This window comes from Podarcis raffonei, chromosome 7, assembly GCF_027172205.1.
Source record: "Podarcis raffonei isolate rPodRaf1 chromosome 7, rPodRaf1.pri, whole genome shotgun sequence".
NCBI classification, from domain to species: Eukaryota; Metazoa; Chordata; class Lepidosauria; order Squamata; family Lacertidae; genus Podarcis; species Podarcis raffonei.
This window is the reverse complement of record NC_070608.1, coordinates 23,602,338-23,630,218: the sequence shown is the minus strand read 5'-3', so window position 1 is coordinate 23,630,218 and position 27,881 is coordinate 23,602,338. Positions and strand designations below refer to the sequence as shown.

At 40.7% G+C, this 27,881-nt stretch overlaps 1 protein-coding gene across 4 annotated transcripts in view; it reads left to right on the top strand.

The window, feature by feature from the left end:
• Nucleotides 1-27,881, top strand: part of VPS13B (vacuolar protein sorting 13 homolog B) — a 370,069-nt gene that overhangs the window by 322,932 nt on the left and 19,256 nt on the right. For 3 of the 4 annotated variants that reach the window (XM_053395521.1, XM_053395519.1, XM_053395522.1), the window contains exons 43-56: nt 1,201-1,362; nt 9,212-9,367; nt 10,246-10,509; nt 11,966-12,049; nt 12,213-12,388; nt 12,865-13,035; nt 13,651-13,852; nt 15,331-15,519; nt 16,242-16,388; nt 18,123-18,406; nt 20,131-20,258; nt 20,573-20,772; nt 25,760-25,875; nt 26,980-27,803. In XM_053395521.1, coding sequence (XP_053251496.1) covers nt 1,201-1,362; nt 9,212-9,367; nt 10,246-10,509; nt 11,966-12,049; nt 12,213-12,388; nt 12,865-13,035; nt 13,651-13,852; nt 15,331-15,519; nt 16,242-16,388; nt 18,123-18,406; nt 20,131-20,258; nt 20,573-20,772; nt 25,760-25,875; nt 26,980-27,803 — 3,103 coding nt within the window. The remainder of the gene's footprint in view (nt 1-1,200; nt 1,363-9,211; nt 9,368-10,245; nt 10,510-11,965; nt 12,050-12,212; nt 12,389-12,864; nt 13,036-13,650; nt 13,853-15,330; nt 15,520-16,241; nt 16,389-18,122; nt 18,407-20,130; nt 20,259-20,572; nt 20,773-25,759; nt 25,876-26,979; nt 27,804-27,881) is intronic. The other variant, XM_053395520.1, reaches the window with a different exon arrangement.

Genomic DNA, 27,881 nt, shown 5'->3' with positions numbered 1-27,881 from the left:
ATTCATACAGGAACCTTGCTCTAGAATACTGAAACATTTCAGAGTGAATACTGAAGCATTTCAGGACACTTGTGAGTTGACATGGCATCAAATTACTCTTTTACTCCACAGAACCTTTGCACAAAGTGGACTTGAGTAAGTTGTATTTGCTTAAGTCAATGCAACAGAGCATTCTGGAAGCTAAAGGTGAACAGTGGGGCTAAGACCAGTTTAGAGAACTGAAGTAAATTTAAAAACAAAAAATCCGATCTCGGTATTTTGATATTTGTCATTTCTGCTTTAAAAAAGGAGAGCATGTTTGAGTGTGTATATGCAATCAAACATCAATTGTAGGAAAGTGCAGACTTTGATGCTATTTTTGCTCCAGAAAGTATTAAAAATACATTTTATTTTTCAGAAACCTCACACTAAATCCTAAATATCAGTTCAGATGTCTTTGAACTAGTGGTTTTATTGTCAAAACCCAGGCATCTCAAATATGTGTGGATGCAGAGGGTCATTTGGAAATCTAAGAAACTGTAATGGGTCCCACAGGATATGCTTTTCACAAAAGAAAGAAAGGCAGTGCTCAGAAACACTCCACCCCTGCAAATACAAAACACTACAGCCCCCAAAACTACATGGGGGGGGAATCAAGTAACACCTCCCCCCACAAAACAAGCAACTCCCTCCCAACCAAACAACCATCTCAAAAGCACAAAACTATCCCTTAATTATAAAGAAATACAGAAAGTTGGAACAGGCAGGGGGGTCTTAGCAAACACTGTGGGGGGTGTCTGAGGACACCAGGTTGCCCAAAGGCAGTACGTTGGGAACCCCAGGCATAATGGCTCATGAGTAGGTTTTGTATTGTTATGTAGAATCTCCTCAGGCTGTTCTGTACGCTACTCTGCAGTAGTCTCTGGTGTTAATTTGGCTCAGATAATCTTTTAAAAGTTGTTATTTCATTGTCTTTTTGCTTGTGGTTTACAGTTCAAGGAATATAAATATATTTGGGGGGTACCCATAAAAATATATTTCGGGGTACCCATAAATTGCTTTGTGATTTTATGATATAGAAATAAAGTTCTGTAGGAAAAGCTTGTGACAAGGGAGGGGGGTTTTTTTGTGTGTAGAAACATTCGCCACTGGGCAGGCAGCTGCCAAACATATTGCAATTAATCTGACCCTTGTTTGGCTTTCATATTCTTTTCCTTTCAGAACCAGTGCCCTGAGGCAGAAGAGTTGGTCTTCAGCCATTTTGTAATCTGTAATGACACACAGGAGACACTGCGGTTTGGCCAGGTGGATACTGATGAAAATGTTTTGCTGGCTAGCCTCCACAGTCACCAGTACAGCTGGCGCTCTCACAAGTCCCCGCAGGTATGAAAGAAAAAAGCATTACAAGTGCAGCGATTGTTAAAATTGGGTGGTGTTTTAATCATTGATTCTGGTTTTTTATTCAAGCATTCAGCTATCTTTAGCTTTCCAGATTCCAGCTGGAGTCACACGCTTTAGCTGCAAGAGACACAAGAGATAAACAAAATGGATGAGGAAACCCAGAAGTGTTTAGATTTCATTCAAGTTTGGAACTGAACACCCACACCCTTTCCAAATGAAACGAGAGAGAGAGAGAAACAGAGAAAACTGCAAGCTTCTGAACCCAAAGTACAGCAGTAATTTGTCAGGTTTAAGAGAGAGAATTTAGTCTTCAGGTTTTGGTATTTTAATCCTAACTGTGTGGACACAAAGCTCCCATTGAAAATAAAATTGCCGCTGTCATAATGCCTTCATGCAAATCTATGGTGTTGACCACACTTGGAATACATGCTGTGTGTGGTTTTGGTCTCTGCCTGTCCAAAGGAGCAGAAAAAAGGACACTAAAATGATCAAGGGGCTGGAGCAATTCCCATGTGAGGGAAATTTATAATACTTCTGGCTTTTTAGTTTAGGGAAATGGTAAGAAGGAGAGGGTAGAGGTGCGTAAAATTATGCATGGTGTTGAGAAAGCGGATAGAGAGAGATTCAATGCTGGGAGATTCAGGAGAGACAAAAGGAAGTTCTTCACATAGGTAAACTGATGTGATGGCCACCAGCTTGGATGGCTTTAGAAGGCCACAAAATGATGGAGGATAAGGCTATACCTTTTATATGCCACCTCCAGTAGAAGAGACAGTATGCTTCAGTTGCTATGGAACAACTGCAGGAGAGCACTATCATATTCATGTTCTGCTTGTGGGTTTTTCATAGACATCTGGTTGGCCACTGAGAGAAGAGAATGCTGAACGTGATAGGATTTTTCTCTGATTCATCTTATGTTTTAATGGTTACCAGTCCCTCAGTCTCATATTGTATTGCTGCTGCTGTTTTCCCAGAATAACCTGCAGCCCCTAATGAGGAAGGATTGCAGCTTTCACTTCTGCTTAGGCAAAATCAGCTTGCAGGCAACTTATTTAAGTGCCTGAAGTTATTCGACATTTCTTTAAAATTCTGCATTTTAATTACCCTTTATTCCTTTGGCAACCGGTGCGTGCTTTTTTATTTTTCAACTTTTCTCTGGCAGTGGAATGCTCACAACAAATGTACATGAAAATCATTGTGAAGATACAAAACCATATTCTTCCATTAAGGAAAACTGCTACATCAGAATTGGTTTTAAACAGAAGTTGCATCTAAGAAGGGAGAGCTCCTTACTTCACCTTTTTACTATGCTTTACCGCTGGTCAAGCCAAATAGAGAGGCAGTGAGGTGCTATGGAAGCCTCCTTCATTTGCCATTTGTCTCCCAGCTGTAAATTTTGCAAGCACTTACAAGCAATTGAATCAGAATGAGGAACATTCAGTTATGAGTGGCTGCATTAAACATGACAAAATCCTACACAAAATACACTTCTTTGGTGGATAAAGCAGGTAGCCTGCTTGTGATTTTTGCACCTGTGTTATTTCAGTGTAAGCATGATGGCAGGCTGCCGCCCAGCGTTTATATCTCTGATACAATGCATGTACTTGTTAAGTATATGTATTGCAAACTGCTCTTTCCTGCAAAGAAGTGCCTTCTAGGTACATGATGATGTGAATATCGGCCCACAGTACTGTAGCATATGATAACTCATTTGTGAATATCCATGAAAACAGTTATCTGATTTCTCTCTCTCTCTCTCTCTCTCTCTCTCTCACACACACACACACACACACACACACTCATGCACAAGCACAATCATAGCACCTAAAAACATAGCCAGGGCCACAATTTGTTCTGGGTTTTTGTGGGAACTGAAAGTAGAATACTTGTTCCATAAATAATGTAATTTATACTGCCACAAGAGTGGTGGCTACTGGTTTATAGGTGGCTGTAAGACAATTGAGAAACAACGTAAAAAGTCAGGAATGATATATTCTAGAGCTTTTTTCTCAATTTGCTTACATATAAACATTTTATGTTTATATGTAAGCAAATTGAGATTTCAAAATAGTCTTTTAAATATAAAGATTATTTACACAATTTTATCCTTACTGCAAGACAGTTACAGTTATAAATTTGTCAATAATGATGCTGGGAAGCAGGATGATGTACTCAGTGGGCATATACTCTGATCCAAGATGTTCTTAGGCCACATGACTGTATAGGTAGACTCTTCTCGAGTCCTTTACCTGCAGGAGTACCAGTTTTGCTTTATGCTAAGATGTGAATTCTTCTACTTCTAATCACACGGTTGCCTATGAGATGCAGCTACAATATCTGGATGACAGTGTTAACCTGTATGTTAAGGACTAGGATCTAGGAGCCCTGAAGTCCAGTTTCTGTTCTAGACTTGTTTATGTGTCCTCCATTCCCAAACTACAAGAATAATCAACCTGCCTCACAGGGTAGCTCTGAAGTTACAAGTGATAGCTCAGAAAAAAAGAATAAAAATGAAATACACACAATTTATGTTTGAGGGGTTTTTTTCTTGTATTGTTAGTTATCAGGTCTGTGAAATTCAGGTTGCTGTGCTATTCTTTGGAAGGGGACAGAACAAGTCAGCTGAGGAATGAATGATGTGCCAGAACAAATGGGCATACAGTGTGAAGCAGAGCAAGGGAGAGACATGGAAAGCAGGTCAGCCGTTGAACAGCTTCTACTACCACTGGCTGGAGAGCAGTTCTTGATTCTCTGAAAAGTTAGATTATTGGGATGTTTTCTGGCAAGAACTGAACTAAATGAGTAACTCTGTTGAATGGCCCCCAAGCCTTGTAATATTTTCTGTGTTATTATTGTTCTGCTGACACTTTATCGCCTCTCCCATGTCACCAGAATGTTGAGATCTCAGAAATGAACCATTTGGGTAATTTAACATACCAGGAGCGTGCGGCGCTTTTCGTGCATAAGTTGATTCTGTTCGTTAAATGCTGCAAAATCCCCACACCCAGATCTGGGTGTAGTTTGTGTTGTGAATTTTAAACAAGAACTCACAATGCTATGTTCTCTGGAAAGAACTCTGGACATCTTGATACCTTGTCATCTCAGATAAGCAAAGTTTTATTTTTAACACCGTGTCCTAATTTTTCAAAGTGGGGTGTGTAAGTCTACAAAATTAATGCAACTTTATTGTGGCACATTCCAAATTTCTTTATTGATGGAGACGTTCTTGAGGAACTCATTATCCAGAGGTCAGAATGGTGCCCAAGCATGGACAAGCCACTTGAGTGTCAGATTAATGGAATGCTAGATTACTTCATAGTTTTGAAGTTATTTCATTCCTCATGATAATTCTCATCTTGCCAAGTTAGTGAATTTTAAGAACTCTGAGAGCAGATTGTGAGATAAATGTGAAATATGAAATAATCCATACTTTTGGAGTCAGGGACTTTCCTCTAGGCATTAGTTCATACTTGACTTTCTTGACTCACACTTGGGGATAAAAATGAGTTAGGACAAGGTCTCAGATACCACATTCCCTTACTGGGAAAGAAAATCCACTTGCACAACTTTGGACAGCTCATGTTTCTTGTTACACAGGCACTAAGCAGCAGCGGTTGCCATAAAATACTTTATTTAACCTTTGCAAAAATGTTTTTTTTAGTATGGCAAGGCAGCTCAGTTAAATGAAAATAAATAGTTTTCAAAGGATTGGGTTTCATTAAAATTCATATCATTTAAAGTATTAATTTTTCTTTCACTGATTAAAGTTGAGGAGAGGTGTTGTAATTGACTGTTTAGAATAGATAATATAAATAAATGAAAGGAGTTTTAAGATTCCTTTGTTTTTGCTGTGGCGGTACAAAGCTAAAATCTCAAAACACATTTGCTTCAGAAGTAAATGCATATAAATAATTGAATCATTGGATTTAAAGTAAACAATTTATTTAATAGTCACTATGCACAGGCAATATATATATTCTATTTTATTTTCTCATATTTTGAAAAACCTCTGCAAATCCCAGTGAGTATGAGAGACTTCTCTTTTTTTTCACCTGGAATTTCTCAAAATTATCCACTCCCCAGCATTCTTCCAGCTCCATAAAAGTTCATTTTTTTAATGCTTCATTAATGTAATGTAGTTAAGATTTTACTTCATTGGGAGACACTAGATCTCTCTCTCACACACAAACATATATATTAGATTTGAATCTTGCATTTGCTCTAAAGTTCTTGACCTTACATTGGGTTCAAGGCATTTCTGATATGGTTCTGCACAACTTTGTATGTAGGAAACTGGTGAAATGTCTTTACTTTCAACAATAACTTAGTGGCAGTATTTGCATGCAACAATAAGCCAATAACCTTGGTTTAGTAACCCATAATGTACACACAGCCCAATTGCTTCCTCTTCCCTCCTCCTCTGGCGCAAGTAGGTAAACAAATAGTTAAGCATAACAACCGAACCCAGGATTGTGGTTTGCTTCTCACTCATAGGCCAGTATTTGTAAGCCAGCAACAAACCTTGGGTTAAGTCTTGCCAGAGATCTCTGTTTATTAGAGAAAAAAGCCATAATCCCAGAATTGGAATGTTATGCTAGGTTGTTTTGTTTAGCTGTTCATGCCAAGAGAGGGGCAAAGAGGTAGTGATCAAACTGCATGCACTAGCTGGCAGCTTTTACACACTATGGTTTATTAAAGGTTCTTGACTTCTTGTTAGGGGAAATGCAACTAGTGGTCTCATGAAAATCTAACATTAGAAAAGTAAGAGGTCTTCTGAAGGCCTATTTTTCCAGACTGATAAGCAACATGAGCTGCTGAATGTCATAGTAAGCAGCAGCCCATCATTAGATCCATTCCTTTAATTGTGATTCAAGCTACGACGGAAGCCATACTGCTCTGCAAAACAACAAGATGTTTGGGCCCCATGGAACTTAAGTGAAACTCTTCTGTTCAGAGGTAGCTGCTTCACAACCATGGAGTCTATTACTGTGGCACAGTAGTGTGTCCTGAGGTCTTCAAGAATAAACCCAATGCAGAAAAATAATGTGGAAATGAATCTAGGAAACTGCCTTACACAGTCAGACCACTGGTACATGAGACAGGGTAGTGACTGTCCAAAGCTTCAAACTAGGATCTTTGTACTGTTGTGCTCATGAACTGCTTGCGGGCATCTCATTGGCCACTGTGAGAACAGGATGCTGACTTTTGGTCTGATCCAGCAGGATTTTCCTGATGTTCTTAACCCTGTGTCCAGAGATCCCTTAGCTGTGTTATACCACTGACACACAGCATCTTCCCTCAAACCCTGAGTTCTGTTATGGTTCTGAATAGGTCCAGTAATTTTTGTAAAGCAACTCTACAGAAGATCCATTGTATATAGGGAAGATCTTATCTCTGTTCTTTATACTATTTATGACTTCTTGATGTAAAATACAATAGTGGTCAAATCGCTTTTCACTTAAATCCTCTCCTGTCTGTTATCACCAGTCCACATATCCCAGACTGGCTTTCCCTTTTCCAGCTTTATCACTCTGCAACCAGAAGTTTTAATTTAGCAGCACCTCGTGGCATTGATGCCTGGTTCCTTAGCCAGCCTCCTTTGTTGCAGCATCATGAATTCCTTGTCTGTGCCAGCCTTGCCAGAACTCACAAACTTCCCCACTTCTGATGATTGGCGTACAGCATTAATGACTTAATGATTCTGAATGGCAACGAATAAACAGTTTGGCTCAAAACTAAATTTAGTAGCTGAAAATAGAAATCATGCAGGCAATTCAGATTAAATCTTGAAGGAGAACAAATCACAGTGGACTCTGTAACCAAGGCCAAAAATGATATGTGAGTCTTAAATGTTCCCCGTTCCTTTTTGTCTCTCAGTCTTGTAAGCCAATTTAAAAATTTCCATGAAGGCCTTGTGGCTCCTACATCTGTAAATTAGGTGGGTCATTCTTAATTGGGTTGCACACCCGCTAGATAAACAGGTACATAGTCTGGGGATGCTCCATCATCCATCATTGTTGCTGGAGGCACAAGCAGCCAAGGCATCATAGCAAGCATCTTTCACCAGCTTGGCCACCTTGTTCTGTTTCATACCTTCCAACACAACGCAGCCCAAATCTGGCATGCCTTCTTCCAGGTCTGCTCTCCCACACCAGTCACGTGACCCACGTGAGCTAAATTCCCAGCAGTTCTCAAAATGTGTGGGGAAAAACTTAAAAGGCAGCAAAGGTATCCCCTAAAGCAGTGGTTTAACTTAATTGGCTGAGTATGATGTTTGCTTATGTGTGCTCAGGCTGCTCACTCTAACTGCCATCTTGGAGTCCTTAGGATGCCCATTTAAATCATAAGGCACCCAACAATGTGGTAGTAGATTCAGTTCTTGAATTTTGTGGGGGGAAATAAGGAACCCTTTATGAAATTCTTAACCCTGGCCGCCGAATAGTACCCATGCCCCAGGAGAAGCAGGTTCCATTGGACACCTGGTGATATTTGAAGCAGCAGTGGGAGCATGGAGTCGTGAAGCTCTCACAAATCAGTGAGATATAAATAGGAATTCTTTCCGTAGTATGCAGAGCTTACAATGTCATCAGATACTCGCTCCCAAAAGTACTGTTTTCCTAGCCTTTTCATACATTTAACATGAAATGCGCATCAATCTCCGTGGTGCATTGTTAGAAAATAATCAGCCAATGTTTGTAAAACTTTCAATGTAAACTGATAGCATATTCCTGGGCGATATGAGCTGGCTGTTCATACAAGATGGGAGGAGATGCTCCAGAAGGGAAGTTCTGTGTTCAGACTCATCATTATCTATCACAGAGCATTTGTTTTCAATAATTTTTGAGCACATAGGGCCAGCTTTTGTATAGCATACCTCCATTTGTTTGTTGTTTGTTTGTTTGTTTGTTTTCCCCGCTACAATTCTCTCTCAACAGTCAGCAGCCTTCTCATTTCTTTCATTTTGGGTATGCGGCTTCTCCTCCATCCCCACCACCACACACACAGGAGGCTGTGAGCAACTTGGTTTCAGCCACAGCAGTTGTTTCTCTTTATTCTGTGACTAAGATTTAAATATCAAAGCCATTAGGAGCTTTTATGTCCCAGAGTACATTTTCCCCTTAGGGTATACTTATTATCTTGTATATTTGTGTTAGTAGTCAAGGCCTAACTTTTGTAATTCAAAAGCCACCCACTGTATTGAATGTGTTTGTTTTACAAGCAGTTTTGTGCTGAGGGGACCAAAAATTGCCAGCAGGCTACTGAGTTGTAACATCTTAGCCGTTTGTTATTGTGGCTCCTTCTTAAAGGTCAAAGTCAAACTTCACTGGAAAAAGCATAATTTCAGTCCATTAGCCTTGATTCATTGCCCTTGATGTGTGGGGGCCTTCATTATCTCCTTTTTCTAGACCTTGATGTAACTTTTTTTTAGTACTGTATTCATAAATCAGAAAATTTGTGACTGTTTTTTCCTGGGCAGCACTTTCATACTGAATAACTATATAATAAACCGGCTTCATTTTGCCTCTATTAAAATAGAGAAATGTACTTAGAAATTCACCTTTAAAGACTGGAAGTTTATTTATTTATTTTATTAAATATAAAGCACATGATTACCAAGGCCTATGTTGCTTTAGTACACTGGGTAACAAGGGTCATACGGCTTTGTTTGTTTTTAAAGAAAGGTATTCAACATGTTCAAATCTTATAATGAGAACTTTTGCAGTGATGGGACTTGGGTTTTGCTGTAAGGTTAGCTGATTAGTACAGGTCATCAATTAATGTGCTGCTTGTTTGCTTTTGGTTAGTTATTATTATTTTTTATCTTTTTCAGCTGCTACATATCTGTATTGAAGGTTGGGGAAACTGGCGGTGGTCTGAGCCATTCAGTGTAGATAATGCAGGAACATTTATCAGGACTATTCAGTACAAGGGAAGGACTGCATCACTTATTATCAAGGTCCTGCAGCTCAATGGAGTACAAAAACAAGTGAGTGTTCTTATGCATGTGCATTTTGCTGAGGAATTCTTTTTCCAACAAACATTAAGTTGTCCAAGAGGATGCCACTAACGAAGTAATTAAGTATTACTTACTGTATTTTTCGCTCCATAAGACACACTTTTTTCCTCCTAAAAAGTAAGGGGAAATGTGAGTGAGTCTTATGGAGCGAATGGCGCTGCGCAGAGAGGGAGAGCTGTGCAGCGCCCCTTCAGCGAAGTGCCTCTCCTGCGAAGCGGGAGGAAGAACGGAGCCCCTTGAAAAGTTCCATCAGAGTTCTTAGACACTTAGCATCACATAGAGTCTTAATTGATTTTGGTGAGCAGCTAACTTCTTGTATCTCCAAAATTGCTTAAATTGAAAGCATTCACTGTGACGATGCAATTGAATTTAGTATTTAGTTGAATATTAAATTATTGGTATCTGGTCAAAATACCGTATTTTTCGCGCTATAACACGCACCCGACCATAACACGCACATAGTTTTTAGAGGAGGAAAATCCGTAGGCATGCCACCCGTAGGCATTCCCTCCATAACACGCACAGACATTTCCCCTTACTTTCTAGGAGGAAAAAAGTGAGTGTTATGGTGCAAAAAATACGGTAATATTTTACTGATGATATTTTTTCATTAACACTTTATTATCTAGATGGTTACATTTGTGAATTTGTGCCAGCAGCAGTTCAGCAATATACTGGTTCAAATGTAACGTGAAAACATGATTTGGTGGACCAAGATTGTTATAGCTGAACTAGCATGATGTCTCTTTATCTCCATAAAATAGACATTTTTCAACTTAAACTTTATTGTAAAAATCAGTTCATATAAAATATTTATTTGTGTTTGTGTCTCATTGTCCCTGATTTAGATAATTATTTCTGGAAGACAGATTGTGTGTAGTTACCTCTCTGAAAGCATTGAAATGAAAGTTGTTCAGCATTACACTGGGCAGGATGGACAAGCAGTTGTAAAGGAACATTTTGACTGCCTTACACCCAAGCAGAAGCTGCCATCGTATGTCCTAGAAAACCATGAACTAACAGAGCTGAGTGTGAAGGCTAAAGGAGATGAAGACTGGTCAAGAGATGTCTCTCTCGAGTCTAAAGACACTGAATATAGCACAGTCATCCAGGTACACAGACAAATAGTTTGCAAATCAGAAGTTTGTAATTTTCTAAAAAAACCCGAATGTGTTTTCCAAGATAACGATTCTCTTATTATGAATGTGGATTTTGGATGAGCGTAAGTGTCAGCGCTGCCCGAGGTCCCAGCTCACACAAGACCAATGCTGCTTCGTTCTTTAGTATAAAAGTCTTTATTGAAGTTCAGTTTCACTTCCACACGCGCAGCGTGCAACGCTACGTCTGTAACCTTAGACCGCCGAAGCTCCGTCTGAATCTCCTCCCCCCTGACACCAGCTTAAGATTCTAGCCTTACTCCACCTCTTCCTCTGTTCCTTCCTTCTCTAGGTCCGCCTGCTAGTCGGGGTCTCACCCTTCCTAGACTCTTCTGACGCTGAGTCCCCTGACTCTTCCCCCTCCCTCCTTCGGGCTGCAGGACCTGGCTCCCAATCCGGGTTTTCTGCTGTCCCGCGCTCCTGCACATTTGAACTTGGCGCGCGCGCGCAGCCTCCCACTTTCCTTCTGACCGTTACACTTGTGTCACTGCGCCCTCCTTCGGGGAGGCTAGCTGGACCTGACCTCCCCTCCGTTTCCCCACTTTCCGATGGGGGCGCGGTCATCCCTGACTCATCTTCTCTCCCCGCTGGAGGAGAGGCTGGTCCTGACTCATGTGACTCTTCCCCCCCACTGCGCTCTGGTGGGGGAACTGGTCCTGATCCTCCGCTGCTCCCTTGGGAGTCCCCGCTGGCCCCTTGCTTCTGGTGCGTCCCCCCTGGGACCCCCCTTGCCCTTACCATAGACGCCCCCTTCTGGGAATCTTCTGATTCGCTGGAGAAGCTCATGGAATCTCTCGGGTCACTGTCATATTCCCCTACGCTCCCCTCGGATTCCTCTCCTCCGCTCTCTATTTGCTCTCTCCCCTGTGCTTCTGCTCCTGAGCCTCTGACAGTAAGGATACTAATCACCCTCAAACCCATCTGCTAGAAAGAGTGCTTCTTTTCAGGATCAGGTGAGGGGAGTAGGATTAACCCTTCGTCTCCTGCTACAGTCCATATTGGACCTATCCACCCACCCACTGGGAATTTGCATTGGGGAAAACTCTCATTGATGCCAATAGGAACTTTACTCCTGGTGTCAGTAGGTGGGTGTAGAACCCCTGATCCAGAATGGAACCACAGTTGAAGCCATAGGGTAAAAGCCCCCCTATAACTGCCGTCTAGGTCCTTATCCAGACTTGGGCACCTTCTGTTTATTTAAATACAAATGTGAAATTGCTAAGTATGCAAATGGTTTCATACATAGTTTAGCCCTATCTAAAATAATGTGCAAAAAAAGAGAGAGAGATTTTCTTTGAAAACTGGTCTTCTTTTGACTTGCAGTGTGTTGCTACATCAGATGATACAAAATATTTAGCTCCACAAGGCTACCGTAACCTCCAGCAATACCTATCTTTTTTCTTGTCTGCAGGTGCCATCATCAAACAATTCCATTATTTATGTATGGTGCATGGTTTTGACATTAGAGGCCAATTCTCAAGTACAACAACGAATTGTGAGTACATTCCCCATTGCCCAAATTAATACGACCTCACATGTTCTGAAACAAATTAAGGTCAAACTGACCCACAGCAGAGATTTAGTGACAGTCTGTTATAGCTGGAATGCTGGATCCACAGTTAAAAAGCTGAAACTGTTCTACTGCTTTGATTTTGTAGATTGTTTTCAGCCCTCTTTTTATCATGAGGAGCCATCTTCCAGATCCCATCATCATACATTTGGAGAAAAGGAGCCTGGGACTAAGTGAAATGCAAATTATTCCTGGGAAAGGGCAAGAAAAACCATTGCAAAATATAGAACCTGATTTAACCCATCACCTCACCTTCCAAGCCAGGTATAGTATCTATACCTAAGCATGCTGGGCTGCCGGATGAGTTTAGCGTCGGAACAAAAGTTTACTAAAACCACACGTTTCTCTGATGGGTAATGGAAATGCCATTGTGCAGTGTAGACTCGAGACTGATTTTTGTGTGTGAATGGACTGTGAGCTTCACCATGGTGCTGAAAGTATGTGCTCAGATGTGCTCTTTTCCTCAATTTTTCTTACAAATATTATTTTATGTATACCACTTATAGAGAGCTTTTTTTATTAAGTGGCATATAAACGTTAATAAGCAAATAGGCTAAACAAATTCCAGTTGTGTCTGCCACCACCTCTGCCACTGTCTGCAGCTGGCTTCTGTTGGTGGGTCCACATGTCTATTAAAAAACAAACAAACCCACAAGCCTGAAGTCTGCTGTAGAGTACACACTCAGTTTCTCTGATTAACCCATGCAATGAATTACATCCTTGCTTTATTCTCGTGGCAGGGAAGAAGATGATCCTTCTGAATGTGCAGTCCCCATCTCGACAGCACTCATTAAGCAGATTGCCACCAAATCAAATGCAGGAGGCACTGCAAATGAAATACTTGCCGATTTCTATGGGTGCTGCAGCTCCCCCCAGTCTGTGTGGCCTTATACTAAGAAGGATTTTGTCAGGTACTGGTGTCTTGCTATTTTCCTCTGGAGTTGCACAACTTGCAATGAAATAAATACATTTGCAAATGGTAGGATCCTAAAACAAGTTTTATTTCATTGGAGGAGCATCATATTTATCAATAACTTTTCTAGGTATATCAGCTCCACCTGCCTCCTGGATAGAAAAGACACATCTTATTTTGTTAGCTCCTTAGCTTAAGCAAATTCCAAAGCAGAGAGTGGCTTTTCATATTGCAACATATTGAAAATATTTTTAAAAATCAGAATCATATTTTCAGGGGATCATTTGCTATCATATTTGTAGGACTAAGAAACTGCCAAGGAGACTGAATGCCAGGTGTTGTCCTGAGACTACTTTTAATTCAATTATTTCAAAATGTGACTTGCTTTTTGATCCTTGAATAAAAGCCTATTTCAATCAAAGAAGAAAACCAGCCTAAATCAGGGACAGATTTGCCCTGGCAGAATCTCTTTGTATTTCAGAATCATATCTGTTATCAGGAGGCACTACAGTGTAACAAAAGCTTTATGAATGGCTAGGATGATAAACTGCAAATCTTACCAATGAATTAACCATTTTCTTTTATCTCTCCTTTGATACGTTACTTGGAAAAGCAGCGAACAGCTCACTCAGTGGGATAGCCCAATGCGAGTGAAACTGTCAGTGTGGAAGCCATGTGTGAAAACGCTGCTGATAGAACTCCTGCCATGGGCTCTGCTGATCAATCACTCCAAGTGGGATCTTTGGCTGTTTGAAGGCGAGAAGATTGTCCTGCAGATACCTTCTGGGAAAACAATGATACCTCCAAACTTTCAGGCAGGCATACTATTCAAAACAATATGCACTGTTTTATTTTAACCATTCTCTTTTCATTTGTGTACAGGGACAGATCAAAGGTTGCAAGGCCCACAACACATCCTACACAACATGTTTTTTATTTGTCAGTACGTGCAAACATAGACAAACATGCAAACAGTGGCAGGCTTCTTCCCCACATGGAGTCTGGGTACATCTGGTCAGTTGTTTTGTTCCTAATGTGAGGCAAGCAGTGAATATTGCAAATTCCTCCTTGCATCATAGTCAACACATCATTGCTGTGAGAAATGAGAGTAGCTACCACTTTTTAAGCTATGAAGAATTGTAAAGGGAGTCTTTAATCAGGAAACGGAAAATATGGTCATTGCATTTGGAGCCCCTAAATAAACTGCACCAAGACCCTTTGAAGCAGCTTACCCATTTCCCAGTTTATAACAATAAATGGCAGGCATCTACTCTGGATTATTTCATTGTCTTAAATTTTTTTCTATGAAGTATTTGACCACAGGGCCTCAAGATGGGCAATTCATTAACAGATTGAAATTTATACTGTACTACCTTGAATATACGAAAAGTAATCTCAGCCTTGGCTTATACATTTAGCCAGTTCGGCACTAAGGTCGCATGATGGAGGAGTGGCTTAAGTCCCTCTCTCCTACAAACAGCCTCTGGTGTCAACTAGGACCTGATAACCAAATGCACTGAGGCCAAGTCTGGGCCTCCCCCTGTGTTTTTTTAGGGTGTGTATGAATAGAATGCCTGCATCCAGACTGTTCGTAGCCTTGAGTACAAGTGCAAACCTGCAGGGTGCCAGGAGAGTTTTGTATGCAAAAACTGAAGTTATGCAGATAACTATTTATTAGTAGGGACAGTGTCAATTGCTTTTGTTCTGACCAGGGCTAATTAATGGCCAAATGGAAGTGCATGTTTGTGATAGCCATTGAAAACTAGTTCAGGTGCAGAGTAGGTCATTTGCAACATCAGAAGTGCTTGCTCCTCCCCAACAGTGGGAAAAAGTTTATCTTCTGTGAATGAGCGTACCAAATGTATGTCAGGGTTTGCTTTCTCTGTTGTGCTTGCATGAGTGCATCCTCTGTGCAGTCACTTATAGAGTGAACCTAAAGGAGTTAAAGGTCATGCTTAGGACACCAGCTAGACTGGGTACTTAGGTAACACAATTGTTCTACCACATTACTGCTGCACCACCCACTGAATATATAGACAGACTGTGGCTTAGGGATACGGAATAGGAATATGGAACATTGAATAGGACCATGAAATCTTGTGATGAAATGGAGTTCAGCATACACATTTGGCAACACTGCTTGATATCGCACAAGCAAGTTGCTGGGGAAAATATATAGAATTTAAATGTGATCAGATTTATGTTTGTGATCTCCTCTTGTCTTATATTGAGTGGAAGTATTGAAAACAGGAAGTACTGAACATGGCCCCCAATTTATTTATTTTTGTTTTAGGAAGCTTTTCAAATTGGCATATACTGGGCAAACACTAACACTGTGCACAAGTCAGCAGCAGTCAAGCTGGTCCACAATATGACATCACCCAAGTGGAAGGATGGAGACAACGAGGAGGTGGTGACACTGGATGAGGAAGGATTTGTTGAAGCTGAGATAAGACTTGGAGCCTTTCCAGGACACCAAAAGGTTAGAAATATTTAAGAGATTATTTCCTAATGTTGAAAGGAGAAAAAATATTATGTCATTCAGAAATATGGTAAACTAAGAACATTTACAAGATGAACTGATCAAGCATACCCAGAAGAAAACCGTAATTGGGAATGGTCTGTTCATATGGATTTGTTTAAAATGGTAGAATAACCTTAGCTGCCTTCCCCTGGACAGAGTGATTGCAAAAGGAATGTCAAAACCATGTCATTCAGGTGTCTTTTCAGACCCAGGACCCACTTTTAACATTTGGGGACCCATTTCTGAACCCTTTACCGTATATTTGCATGGTAGTAGTGCTCTTGTTACAACCCACTAGTGGATCCCAACCCATCGGTTCAGCTGCCTGCCAATGACAAAAATCCACGCTTACCGCATGCCTGAAAGGTAACCATCCAGTCTCTGCTGCAGAACCTCTAACAAAGGGAAGCCTGCCACCTTCCAGGGTAGTTTGTTCCACTGCCAAGCAGCCCGTACCATCCTAATGTATGGTTTAAATTCTTTAACTGAGGCACAAAGTGGCAGCAAACAGTGATTTGCTAATAGATTTTCTTCCTTGAAATAGTGCTTAAGGTGGTGTGCATAACAGGGTTCCTACATTTTTTATCATCAAAATGAATTATTTATTTAGCGGTTCTTACATTGTTGGAAAATATTTGTCCTTTACCTACTAATGTTCTGTTCCTGATATTATCCTGCAGCTGTGTCAGTTCTGCATTTCTTCTATTGTTCAACGTGGTATTCAGATCCTGCAGATTGAAGACAAGAGCATCATCATCAATAACACTCCGTACCAAATATACTATAAGCCACAGCTATCTATTATGAAGTCTCAACTAAGAGAGGAGGTAAAATATTAACACTGTATTTTTTGTTTTAGCTTCTACAGTGGGTATAAATTACTATTTATATAAAGGCTAAACTTCTTATTGAAAGGAAAACACTGGATCAGGACTTAATAAAAGTCACTCATTTTAGATTGTTTTAATTGAGAACATAGATGCCACAATACAGTGGACCATGGTAATTAACTTGTGATCTCTGCATAGTTGCGGATCTTGATACTGTGTAGAATTAGTTCTGCTTGGTCCCCATATGTTCAGAAGCTGAAGGCTGCTGTTGAAACAGAGGCAGCATAATCCATCATAGCTATTGAAACAGTTCTAAGAATTCCCATATAGAAAAGGTGTATCAGGTTTATAAGCACTGGGAAATAAGCCTCATTGAATTCACTGGGTCTTACTTCCGAGTAGGCAGTGTACTGTCAGGGACTTAAATCGACTGTACTTGCTGATAATAGCAAAAATGAATATTAGCTATATTTATTTATTTAAATTATTTTATAATCCAGTCTTCATTGTTCACCCAATCCCAGAACCAGGAAAAACATAAAAATTTGGTAAGGCAATATTTCATTTAAATACAAAATGTAACATCAAAATATGTTGTTGTTGTTGCTGCTGCTGTAGTTGTTGTTAACTTTTTATACAACAACGTAGCCAAGAGAGGGGCACCACTTTAACCAAATGCTCAGGTGAGTAACTACATTTTTACCTGACGGCGAAACTCCATTCACATTGTTGCGAACTGCACCTGATAGCGATGCCACTATTGAGAATACCCTCTCACAAGTTGTCGCAAGCCATATCGCAGAGAGCTGAGGCACCATGAGGAGTCTGGGCAGGTATATAAGGGAATAGGGGTGTTTCACGTATACATACAAGAAATGCATGTATAAAATAAACTAATCAGATGATATTCACGAACAGATACCACTGCAGTTGTAAAATGCTGTAATTTCAGAAATCTAAAAAGCAAGTAATGTAAAGTTCATGGTAGTTTGCAAGCATGAGTATAAAAACCAGAAGCAGCAGTCATGTGTGTGATGCTAGCAGGACAGTCCACTGGAAGCAGGGAGGAGAATGGAAGCAAGAGGCAGCATTTGCTGATCCACTTTAGGTAGCAGAATATCTTGGCGCAGCCCTGCATAGGTCTATCAGGGAGAAAAATACACATCCTAGATTGCAATTGTTCACAACTCTTTAGAGATGCTTCACAGTTCTTTGAGTACTATTGCCCTGGATTATCTGGGAAATACATCTTTCATTAGTGTATTAAATGACAGGCAGACTGTTCTGGATGCAAAGGAATGTTTTGGCTTTAATTAAAAAAAATCAATGCAAACTTATTTAAAACGTACGTTATAAAAGCTTTTTTGGATTTATGAAACTACTGTTTTACACTGCTTCTCCTACAAGTTTTTGGCATTACCACTCAGTGCCTGACTATAAGGATATCCTACTATACCACTGCTTTTTTCGGGGGGGACAGGGGGGCGCATACCCCTAAACATTTTGTTATTCTAAGTTTGGCCTCGTTGAGGGGCGGTATTTCAGTATGAGTAGGAAAATGAGAGTACTCCTAAACATTTTTTTAAGAAAAAAAAGCATTGTACCATACCAAAGAGAAGTGGATACAGGCAAGATGTTTATGAATATTCTGAATTGTGCCCCTTACAAATTCTGCAGAAACTGAAGACTTGCATTAAATAGCTATGTACTCCTTCCTTGTTTCCTTCCTAGTACTTGCAAGTTCCAGACAGCAGTACATTCAGCATCTGCTCAGCTACAGAGACTGACACTGCCAAAGCAAGTTCTGTTGTTTTTTGGGACTTGATGCCTGATATTACCCAGGCAGTTTCTGATATGCTCCCTCTTCAAAAGTACATGTTGCTAAGCTTCAAACATAGCATCAATTGCCACGCCATTTCATGTTGGAGCTTGCCAGCTGTCATCCGGCAGGAATTCCCAAGGCAGAGTATAGCTGTACCCCTTGGAGGTAGAGCTGAAAATGGATTCTGCACCAGGTATGTAGAATGCGTGTGAAGGAGCTTTATATTGACAGGCAGAGGGCAATGCCAGTCTTCAAAAATGCAAGGGGTTTATTTAAAAGTTAAAATAGTGAGGCTGGTCCTCAGTAATGTTATAGGCCAGGCATCCCCAAACTCGGCCCTCCAGATGTTTTGGGACTACAATTCTCATCATCCCTGACCACTGGTCCTGTTAGCTAGGGATGATGGGAATTGTAGTCCCAAAACATCTGGAGGGCCGAGTTTGGGGATGCCTGTTATAGGCTCTTAAATACAAATAGTGTTCTGCTTTTAATTGCTTAAGCTTTGTAATTTTTGATATGAAAAATGATTTTGTTCTCTGTTCATCTACTTTAGTAACACTTTAGTAGCATCTTGATAGCTTGAGAAATAAATGTGCTCTCAGATAGCTTGTGAACAATTATACTTTTAATAATCCAATTGTATGTGTCTCTGTCTTCTACAGCAGTTTGGGAAGAAAGTTAGCTATTTAAAATGGCACAGTATATGTTAAAAGAGGAGGGGGCGGGGAAACTTGTCTGGGAACAATACTGAGAAGTCGGTAGGAAATATAGAAAACTTTCCAAGTCTGAAAGGCTGCCTATATCTAAAATTGCAACCCCTTTTGAAAATAAGCCACTCCGTGTAGTAAAAATTCCACTGCTTCATAGAAGAGATGATTTCCGTTTCCTGCCTCCAAAACTGATGTTGTTCTTACTGTATGATGCAGATCTAAATAAAGAGCTATACAGAGCCATGTAAGATCAGAATCAGCCATATGGTATTGCCCTTGCTGTGAGCTGTGTGGGAGATGCTTTGAAGACAATGTGTGCTTCAATCTCTGAGCATTGAGGAGGGAATACCTATATCAATTCAATTACTCAGCAGTGACTCTTCTGGGTGATTTATGAATGATGTGGCTGGACTCAAAGAGATTCCAATATGGGCCTTAGAAGAAAGGATGCTGACAAAATACAGTGATCCTAACAGGCGAGAGCAGGAGTCAAAAGCAGGATTATGAGAAAGAAGAAACTGTTCCCTCTTCCAAACTGACACATTTTTATCTTTACATATTCTTGGGGGGGAAATCACTCTAATAGAATAAAGATGAACAGGCAGCTTTAAAAAGAATATGTGCGAACAGGAATTTGTCTGTGAGCCCAATGATGTAGGCATCACTGTCAATGGGCATGATGCATGATGCAGTGCCCATCAACCCCAACCAGGTTCAGGGATGTTGGGAGTTGTAGTCCCACATCCAGAAGAGATCCATTGGCGGGAGGTTTCTTTCTGTTTCATTGGATTTTTATTGCTTTTTTGCATTTCTTTTCTACCAGCAGCATGCAAGTTGCTTTACAGTGTATGCTGGTTTTCTATGCAAGAAGGCTACTTAATAGAATTACCATCAAAAGTTACTTAGAAAATAAAGTTTCTTTTAAAATCCATGAAAACCGAGGCCACCATCATGCAAACTTTTGAACTTAAATATGTTCGTAGGAAGTTTTATCCTTTGTTGACGTTGTTCCCTTCTCTTTCTTTTGAACTTCGTGTTGCTGGACACACAGCCACTTTTTTTTTAAGTGGGCAAGTATTCATGAGATCTTGGTTTTAACTTCCCATAACTGGTTGTTCTTTCATACATTACTAGGTTGGTATGAAATTTGTAACAGTAAATTAAGTTGACTTTCAGATGTCTAATGTCACAATCTTGTTCGCTTTAGAGCTATTGCGCTGACTTATCAGGAACATCTTGGGGTGACGTACTTAACTCTTTCAGAAGATCCTAGTCCTCGCATAATTATCCACAACAGGTGTCCTGTCTCATTGCTTGCGAAAGAGAACATCAAAGGTATGTGATTTATCCTGCTTCGACATAAAATTTAAGCCTTTGAATTAATTGCCTTGCTTGCCTCTTAAATTCTTAATTTAAGAAGTGTGCTCAGAATTAACATATTTAATTCAAGAAGCAGTTTGTGTATGAAGAGGATATGAAAGGGGGGTCTGAAAAATAAGCAAAAAGCAATAATTGTATTTCCTGATAATTTCTTGGGCAGAGTTTGTTACAGTCTAGCTTGTGTGTGTGCATTGAAATCAGATGAAACTGTGCCATAAATACAAACATCTTTCCTTAAAGAGCTTTCTGGATCTTTTATTAAATTCTAGACACGCCAAAGTTTGATATTTACTGCAAGCACATTCCAGCTGAAAGCTCAGTACACCATGAACTTTATCATCAAGTTTCCGGCTATCCAGATTGCAAAACCAAAGACCTGGTGCCCAGCATCCTTTTGAAAGTTGTATCATCAGAGGAATTAACAAATGAATGGAGTGATTTTGTGGATATTAATAACCAAGGCACACAGGTTAGTTCTTTTTTTTAATTCTGCATTTCCAGTGTGGTAAAACGATAATGTGAGCATAGAGTTAAATAAATTTAACATCCTCGTCTTAAAACACAGGAGTTGGTTGGAAGTAAATGTGTTTTAGAATTAGGGTCCAAACACAACCATAATTAGTAAATGGGGAAAATTTCATGTTCAACCCCCATTAAAATGATTAGAAATTGAACTTAAGATGTTTGTGGGGGACTCCCACTCATTTCCATGGTGGTTTGTGCAAGGAGGGAAATGTAATACCCAATGGAATTTTTGTTTCCCTTGCACCAGAAATTTGTTGCCATTGTTGTGACCATTGCTTTCGCACCGAATGTACACAGGATCTCACAGGATCGTGGGACATTTGCTTTTTCAGTCCAGGCATTAATTTAAGTCAGTGGTTTCAACCAGTGTGCTGGGGTGCCTTGAATGATGATCGGGGTGCCATGGGCAAAACTGGCCTCTGTCCCTCTTTCCTTCCCTCCCACCTCTGGTGCCCTCTTGCATCTCTGCCTCCCAAAGGCTTGCACAGCTGTTTATTGCAGCAGCCCTGGCTACAAGCTCCCCAGGTGAATGGTGCCTCTGGCAGGCAACTCTCTTTGGGGTGGGTGGGGGCGCAGCTCAGAGACCAGGGTTGGCAGCTGTGGCTGCACAGAGGACTCCCAAGGAGAGGGGAGGGGAGAGGAGACTCAGGGAACAGTCCACAAGGGAGGGTGTTCAAAAAAGGGTGAGAGGCTGCCAGCTCTGCAGGCAAGGGGTGACATAATTGGGCTCCTGGGCTCCACAGGGGTGCCACAGAAATAATATAGTTGGTTAAGGGAGCTATGGACTCAAGAAGGTTGAAAACCTCTGATTTAAGCTAAGTGTTTTTTCTTTGTCTAGTAAGAAAGCTATGTATGTATTTACTGAAATTCACATCTGCCATCCACGATCAGAGGCAGCTCTGGCTCAGATTCCAAAGTTATTTGATTGAAGTGTTCAGAAACAGGCAAGAGTTGCAAGGGGTGGGGGAGCACTTTCCACAATGCGAGATTAAAAGGATACTTGGTGAAAAGAATGTCTCTAAATGTAAAGAAACGAAATAGAAATACTTCCTCCGCTGTGTTTATTTGACCTGTAGAATTAATTGCCATCAGGAAATCTTCAAAGAAATAATTTAGCAAGATGTTATTTCATATATCAGAGCAGTGCTGTGGCTGCTAATAACATTTGTAAACCAAGATAAGGGTAGTACGGAAACAAAAACTAATTTATCTAGCTTTTAATAACACGGTTGGTTTTGGAATGGGTCCTTCCTCCCTGCTGTGAAGTTAGTGCATTCCAGGATTATTCACCTGACTCGAAAGCAAATGAACATGGGTCACTGGGAGGGATATTGTTAGATGGCTCCAGCCAATGGCGTTATGATGCAGTTACAGTAAATGAATTCTGGACCAATTAATTATTAAGATATAGCATTTAGATATAGCAATGTTTCTACTATCAGTAAACCTAGGAAATAGAAAGTGGGTCTGACTCCTGTAATTTTTCTTTAAGAAATGCACATTCTTTTGGTGGAATGTGTAGATTCTTCAGTTTCCAAAGCCAACTAGACTGCCCAATTTTTCTTCTGCCTTAATCAGTCGGGGATTCAGATTATTACTTATTAGTGAGATTGTGCATTCTCCCCATTTCTTCTGCAGCTTTGGCTTTATCAGTGCCTTTGTCAGGTCTCGCCAATAAACTACCTCAGTAGGAGCACCATATTTATACTGGTGTTTGTTACTGTGGGTGGCAACTGGTGTTTCCCCCCCTATTGCACAGTCAGATTTTTTTCTGCCCTGTCCTGTTCCATTCAAGGTGGTTCTCTCTCACCAGATCATCTCTACCCTTCTCTTATTCTCACTTAGCAGAAGCAGACTGGATGGCTTTACAACTGCATTTTAAGCTATGCTAAGAGTCCCAGTCTACATTCACATGGTACCAGGAGTGTTGCATGACTACTTGTGCTGCTACTAGAGTAGAAATCATCACTGCTTTTCCATCAAGGCATTCGAGGGAAAGCTTGGCCAGGGCTCCTAATCTGACCCCACAAATGCACACAACCCAGGAGCAAATGTTTGCCTCCCATTTCCCTATCTAGTCCCCTCCCCCGTTCTTTGCCTACATTATTTGATCCAAGTGAAGGGGGGAAGACTGGACAGGCATAGGAGAGATGTGCTCAGGCCTTACATTTTCCAAATCTCCCTAATGATTTGGTTTTCTGAGAATATTATTACATAATCCTCTTGAAGAAGAGAACTTGTTTGGTTGCCAGGCTTTGTAATGCCACATGTCGGGCATGAAGTCCCTCCAGATGTTGTTGGATTCCAGCTCCCATCAGCTCCATCCATCTTGGTCAGTGGTCAAGGATAATGGGAGTTGTAGTCCAGCAGCATCTGGAAAGCCACACTGTGCCATATGAAGATACCTCCACATGTGGGTGCTGTGTCCATGGTGGGCTGGATTGGGACCATAATATTTTGCGCCTGGAAAAATGTATGTTTCCCAGATAAATGCATTCATAACCATTGTGGTTGTTCATCTGTTGGGCGTAGCTTATTTCTGAGAGGGGTTAGTGGCATTCCTCTTCTGTGTTCGCTTACATTCTGCTAGCTGCTCAATCTTGCCATGGCATACTGTAAACATTTTTTCCATAGGTAGTGCATATGAAAGTTGGCATTGATTTTCTGCATTCTTAACAGAGACCTGCATTTTATTGCTATTGCACCATTTAGCTCTTGGCTTTCCTTTAGATATTTTCTATTTCATAAATAGAGCCTTCTTGGCTTGTGTGTTCAACCTGCCTTGGTGTAGCTCCATAAAATCCACTCTGCATGCTGCCGTTTGGTTTCTTCTTCCATAAAAAAACAAAAACCCAAGCATTGCACTCTTGACTATGGAAAAAGTAGATCAGGCTACAGCTATAACAACATTTCCAAGTTGTCAGAGCTGTTTAAACCAAGAGAGCTACCCCCAAAACTGTATGTCTTGCAAACCACTGCATGTTACATAATGTTCCTGCTGATACAGATTCTGCACTCCCCTTTGATTGGCTCCTTTGATTTCTCAAAAATAGCATTGGGAAAAAATGAAAACCGTTCTATATTTAATGTTGCCTCTATGTAATTTCCTGAGAAATAAGCTTTTCTAAGTGTTAATCCCACAACCCCATACTTGAGGTGTTTGGAATCATGCTGAGTTCTTCCTTTCCAAAGCGGCATCAACAGCAATAAAATTCTCTAGGGCAGATTATTGCTTCATGAACAAATATGCTACTGCCCAAACTGTGCTGTCTTCTCTGCTTTTATTTTCACCTGAAATAAAGAGATGGTGTTACCTTCACCATAACAAACGGTAGAAAGAAATGTCGGTGTTCTGGAAAAAAATTGTTAATACAATCCTGATCTGTTTGCTTTGGTATTGAGACAAAAAGAAAGGAGGGCCACACTGAAAATTGCCAGAGAAGGAAAAAGAGAGGTGAACCTTAAGCAAGAGCCTGAATGAGAAGTTACTGGCTCAAATACACTGCCCCCACCCCAAAAACGACCTTCCTCACGGACAATTGTTTCTCCTATTTAATTTTTTTTAATGATTCCTCAGAATGGTCTTTAACATAAGATGTTCTCCTGGAACATTTCTTTAGACTCCTTTTTTAAAGGGTTACCTCCCTTCTTGCTTCACCACTCATTTAGACCCACAGCCTAAATTTGAATGTCTGGCCATCCAAGTCTTTATTTTGGTAGGCCAGGGGACCTGCTCCACAGTAAAGCCATAGATCAGGGGTAGGGAATCTTTTTCAGCCCAAGGGGCCACATTCCCCCATAGGCAACTTTTCAGGAGCCACATGCTACTGATGGGCAGGGGTCAGAAGCAAAAGTGGGTGGCAGAACGATGGATATGGCTCTCCTGTAGTAGGCCGCATGGCTAGCTGCACCTCAGTGGGGAGAACCTTTCACAGACGTTGAACTGCCACTACTTTTCCATGGGCCCCAGTGCTGTGCACTCAGTCATGTATAGGGTTGACCAGTTTGGCTGTGAAGTAGACACTGTGCTAAAATGTCCACAACAAGCATGCCAGAGCTGGAAGAGTTGTCAGACGGGAGTGCCTGTGTAACTTAATCCAATATTGTGCTAACTTCTGAGGTATTCCCGTCTTCACGCCAGTTTTATGTGAAACGTGAAATAGTTATGAAAAGTTACATATGAAACATCAAAAATGAATCACGTTGGGAGCATTTTTACACTGATGACTTTTAAACACTTCTCCACGCTACCAGGCCATAGTAGTCCTGACATTATGAACGTCTTGGTGGCATGATGAAGTGAATGATACTTCAAATAGCAGCCTGCAAATGGATATCAGTGGTCAAAGTACAAGATATTTTAGGCCATAGTTTCAAATAAAGGTTAGTCAAATTATGTAGGACTCTGTCATTAGCCTCCTGTTTCTCCCCTCTCTCCCCTACTGCTAATAGGAAATTCTGCTGTTTTGAGGAGTGTGGTAATGTATGTTTATATGCTGCCTTGCTTGTGCAGTAATATACATACTGCAAGCCTTTTTTGAGTTTCTGCCTCACAGAAATGATTGCAGGACTGTGTGGCATACAACATGTGGCAGTGTGCACAAGCAAGCAAAACAAATGGCAAGAGTGAGGTAAAGAAAAAACGTCTTGTGCCATGTCCAGTTCTGGTGGCTTTTAAAGAAACCAGATGTTTGAATTGTTGGATCTTTGTGTCTGATGCCGTAGGAAATCTGCTTTTATTATTTCACTTGAAACAGAAAGTTAAAACTAAAAGCTGCAATTTCCAAACAAGTTGTGTCACTGTATTTGTACAGATGTCTATAGAACTACGTTGGAGTAAGTGTTTTTAGTCCAAAGAGTATTAACATTAATTGGCTCAAGGTGTAGCTGTATTTCATAAATTTCTAAGTAAGCGTTTTCTCCACTTCTAGATTGTGTTCTTAACTGGCTTTGGCTACGTTTATGTGGATATTGCTCATCAGTGTGGAACAATAATTGTCACTTTAGCGCCTGAAGGAAGACCAGGACAACAGATCAGTTTGAACAGGTATGCTAAAACTGCTTTAGAAGGTCATAAAAGAGAATTTTCCCGTGTTCAGTCCTTTAGGTGTGAAGTGACTTATTAAATCTAGCACAACTGTTTGTTTTGTCTAGTGTTGCTGCGTATGTGTTGCGTATGTTTAGACCACATGTTAACTTTTTGTATATCACAGTAAAACATGACAATCTTAACATCTGAGGTCATGTCACCCTAGGGTAAACACGAAATGCCTGGTACAATAAACAAGGCTAAGAGAGGACACACAAGTTTAAAGTTTATTTGGCCAGATTGGCAGTCCTTACTTGCATAGAACTCCCATTGAGATCTGTGGGAGTTCTCACTCCTGATGCAGGGCAGAAGAATGGTCCTAGGCAAACTAGGTAGTCGATCATCTTTATTACAGCTCCTTATGCCCCAAAGTTACAAAACCTTTGTTGCAAGCCACACTCAGCTTGAATTATAACATCACCTTTTTATAACAGTTGAAGTTCTTGGCTTCCAGAGGTGCATCACAGAAAGAGCAGGGTGCGTTTTTGTGGATTTTGCTTATATGCCCTATAATGAAGTATTAGTACCCATGAAATCAGTGATTCCCTGTGCTTAGTAGCCCACTTATTAGATAAGTTTTGCCAAGAGTAGTTAACGCTATAAAGCAAGCAACCCATCATCAGTTTAAAATAGTTACAGTGATTTAATAAGGGAATATATTGCTTCCATAATGTGAAGTTAATGATCCATATTAGAAACGCTCTGTTTTGTCTGCTGCAAAAGAGCCAAAAACGTAACATGTGACAACGTGTGAGGATATTTTACCTTGTCTGCTTTAGCTTCATGCTACATTGCAAGTACGACCAAGAACTACTGTGCATAAAATGTTATAGCGAAGGTCAAATATATCTTTATGTTAAATGGGTGGGGAGGATGTAACATGGCATAGACAAGCAATAATACCTCTTTGTATGCTTTGGCTGTAGGTATTTTGATCTCTAAATCTGGTTCCTATTTATAACATTTGCACATTGACGTACCCGATTATCATTTTTTCCCTTGGCTAATTTCATTTGAAATTGGAGGAAACTAGTTGCTGTTGTTTCTCCCCACCCCCCACAGAACTCAAGAGCAGAGCCTCCTTCTTAAAATGTTCATCAGCCAGCTGAGCCTCACTGTATATGATGACATCACGAGCCCAAAAACATCGTCTGAACTTTTGCGGTTCACAGTCGACCACATTTACCTTCATATGGTTCCAGTTGCCAGCTACCTTAGGCCTCTCTCTCATGAATTTCATGGAGAGGCCACCAGTGGCCTTCAGCAGTTTTATACTCTCCATATCTATTGCGGAGACCTGCAGCTGGACAATCAGCTTTACAGCAAATCCAATTTCCATTTTCCTGTCTTGCTGTGCCAGGGAGAGAAAAACGAAACCACACAGTGGACCAAAGTGCACAACCTCATGGTATCCAACAAAGATCTGGAAGAATATAATGAAAATTCCTTCATCAAACTCTGCCTCACTCTGTCGGAAGAGCAAAATTTGCTGTTTCATGTGAATGACCTCAGCTTTGAAATGAAACCAGCCAGGTTATATGTAGAAGACACATTTGTTTATTACATTAAAACTTTATTTGAGACCTACCTGCCAGACAGCAAAGGCATTTGCCATTCTGCAGAAGCCTCGGCTATTAGCCGGATACTTCCTGAACCAGTAAGGCAGCATGCAAATGCTTTAGCCAATCCAGTGAAATTAAGGAAGTTAGCAATCCAGCCGGTGAGCCTCTTGGTCAGCGTCCATGCTTCCCTGAAGCTCTATATTGCTTCAGATCACACTCCTCTCTCCTTCTCTGTGTTTGAACGAGGACCCATTTTTACAACAGCCAGGCAGCTCATTCATGCGTTGGCCATGCATTATGCTGCAGGAGCATTATTCAGAGCAGGTATGTTTGTTCCATAACATATTTGTACCTTTTTGACATAGCCCAGTGTTTGCAGCATGTGACTAAGTGCGTGAAAGC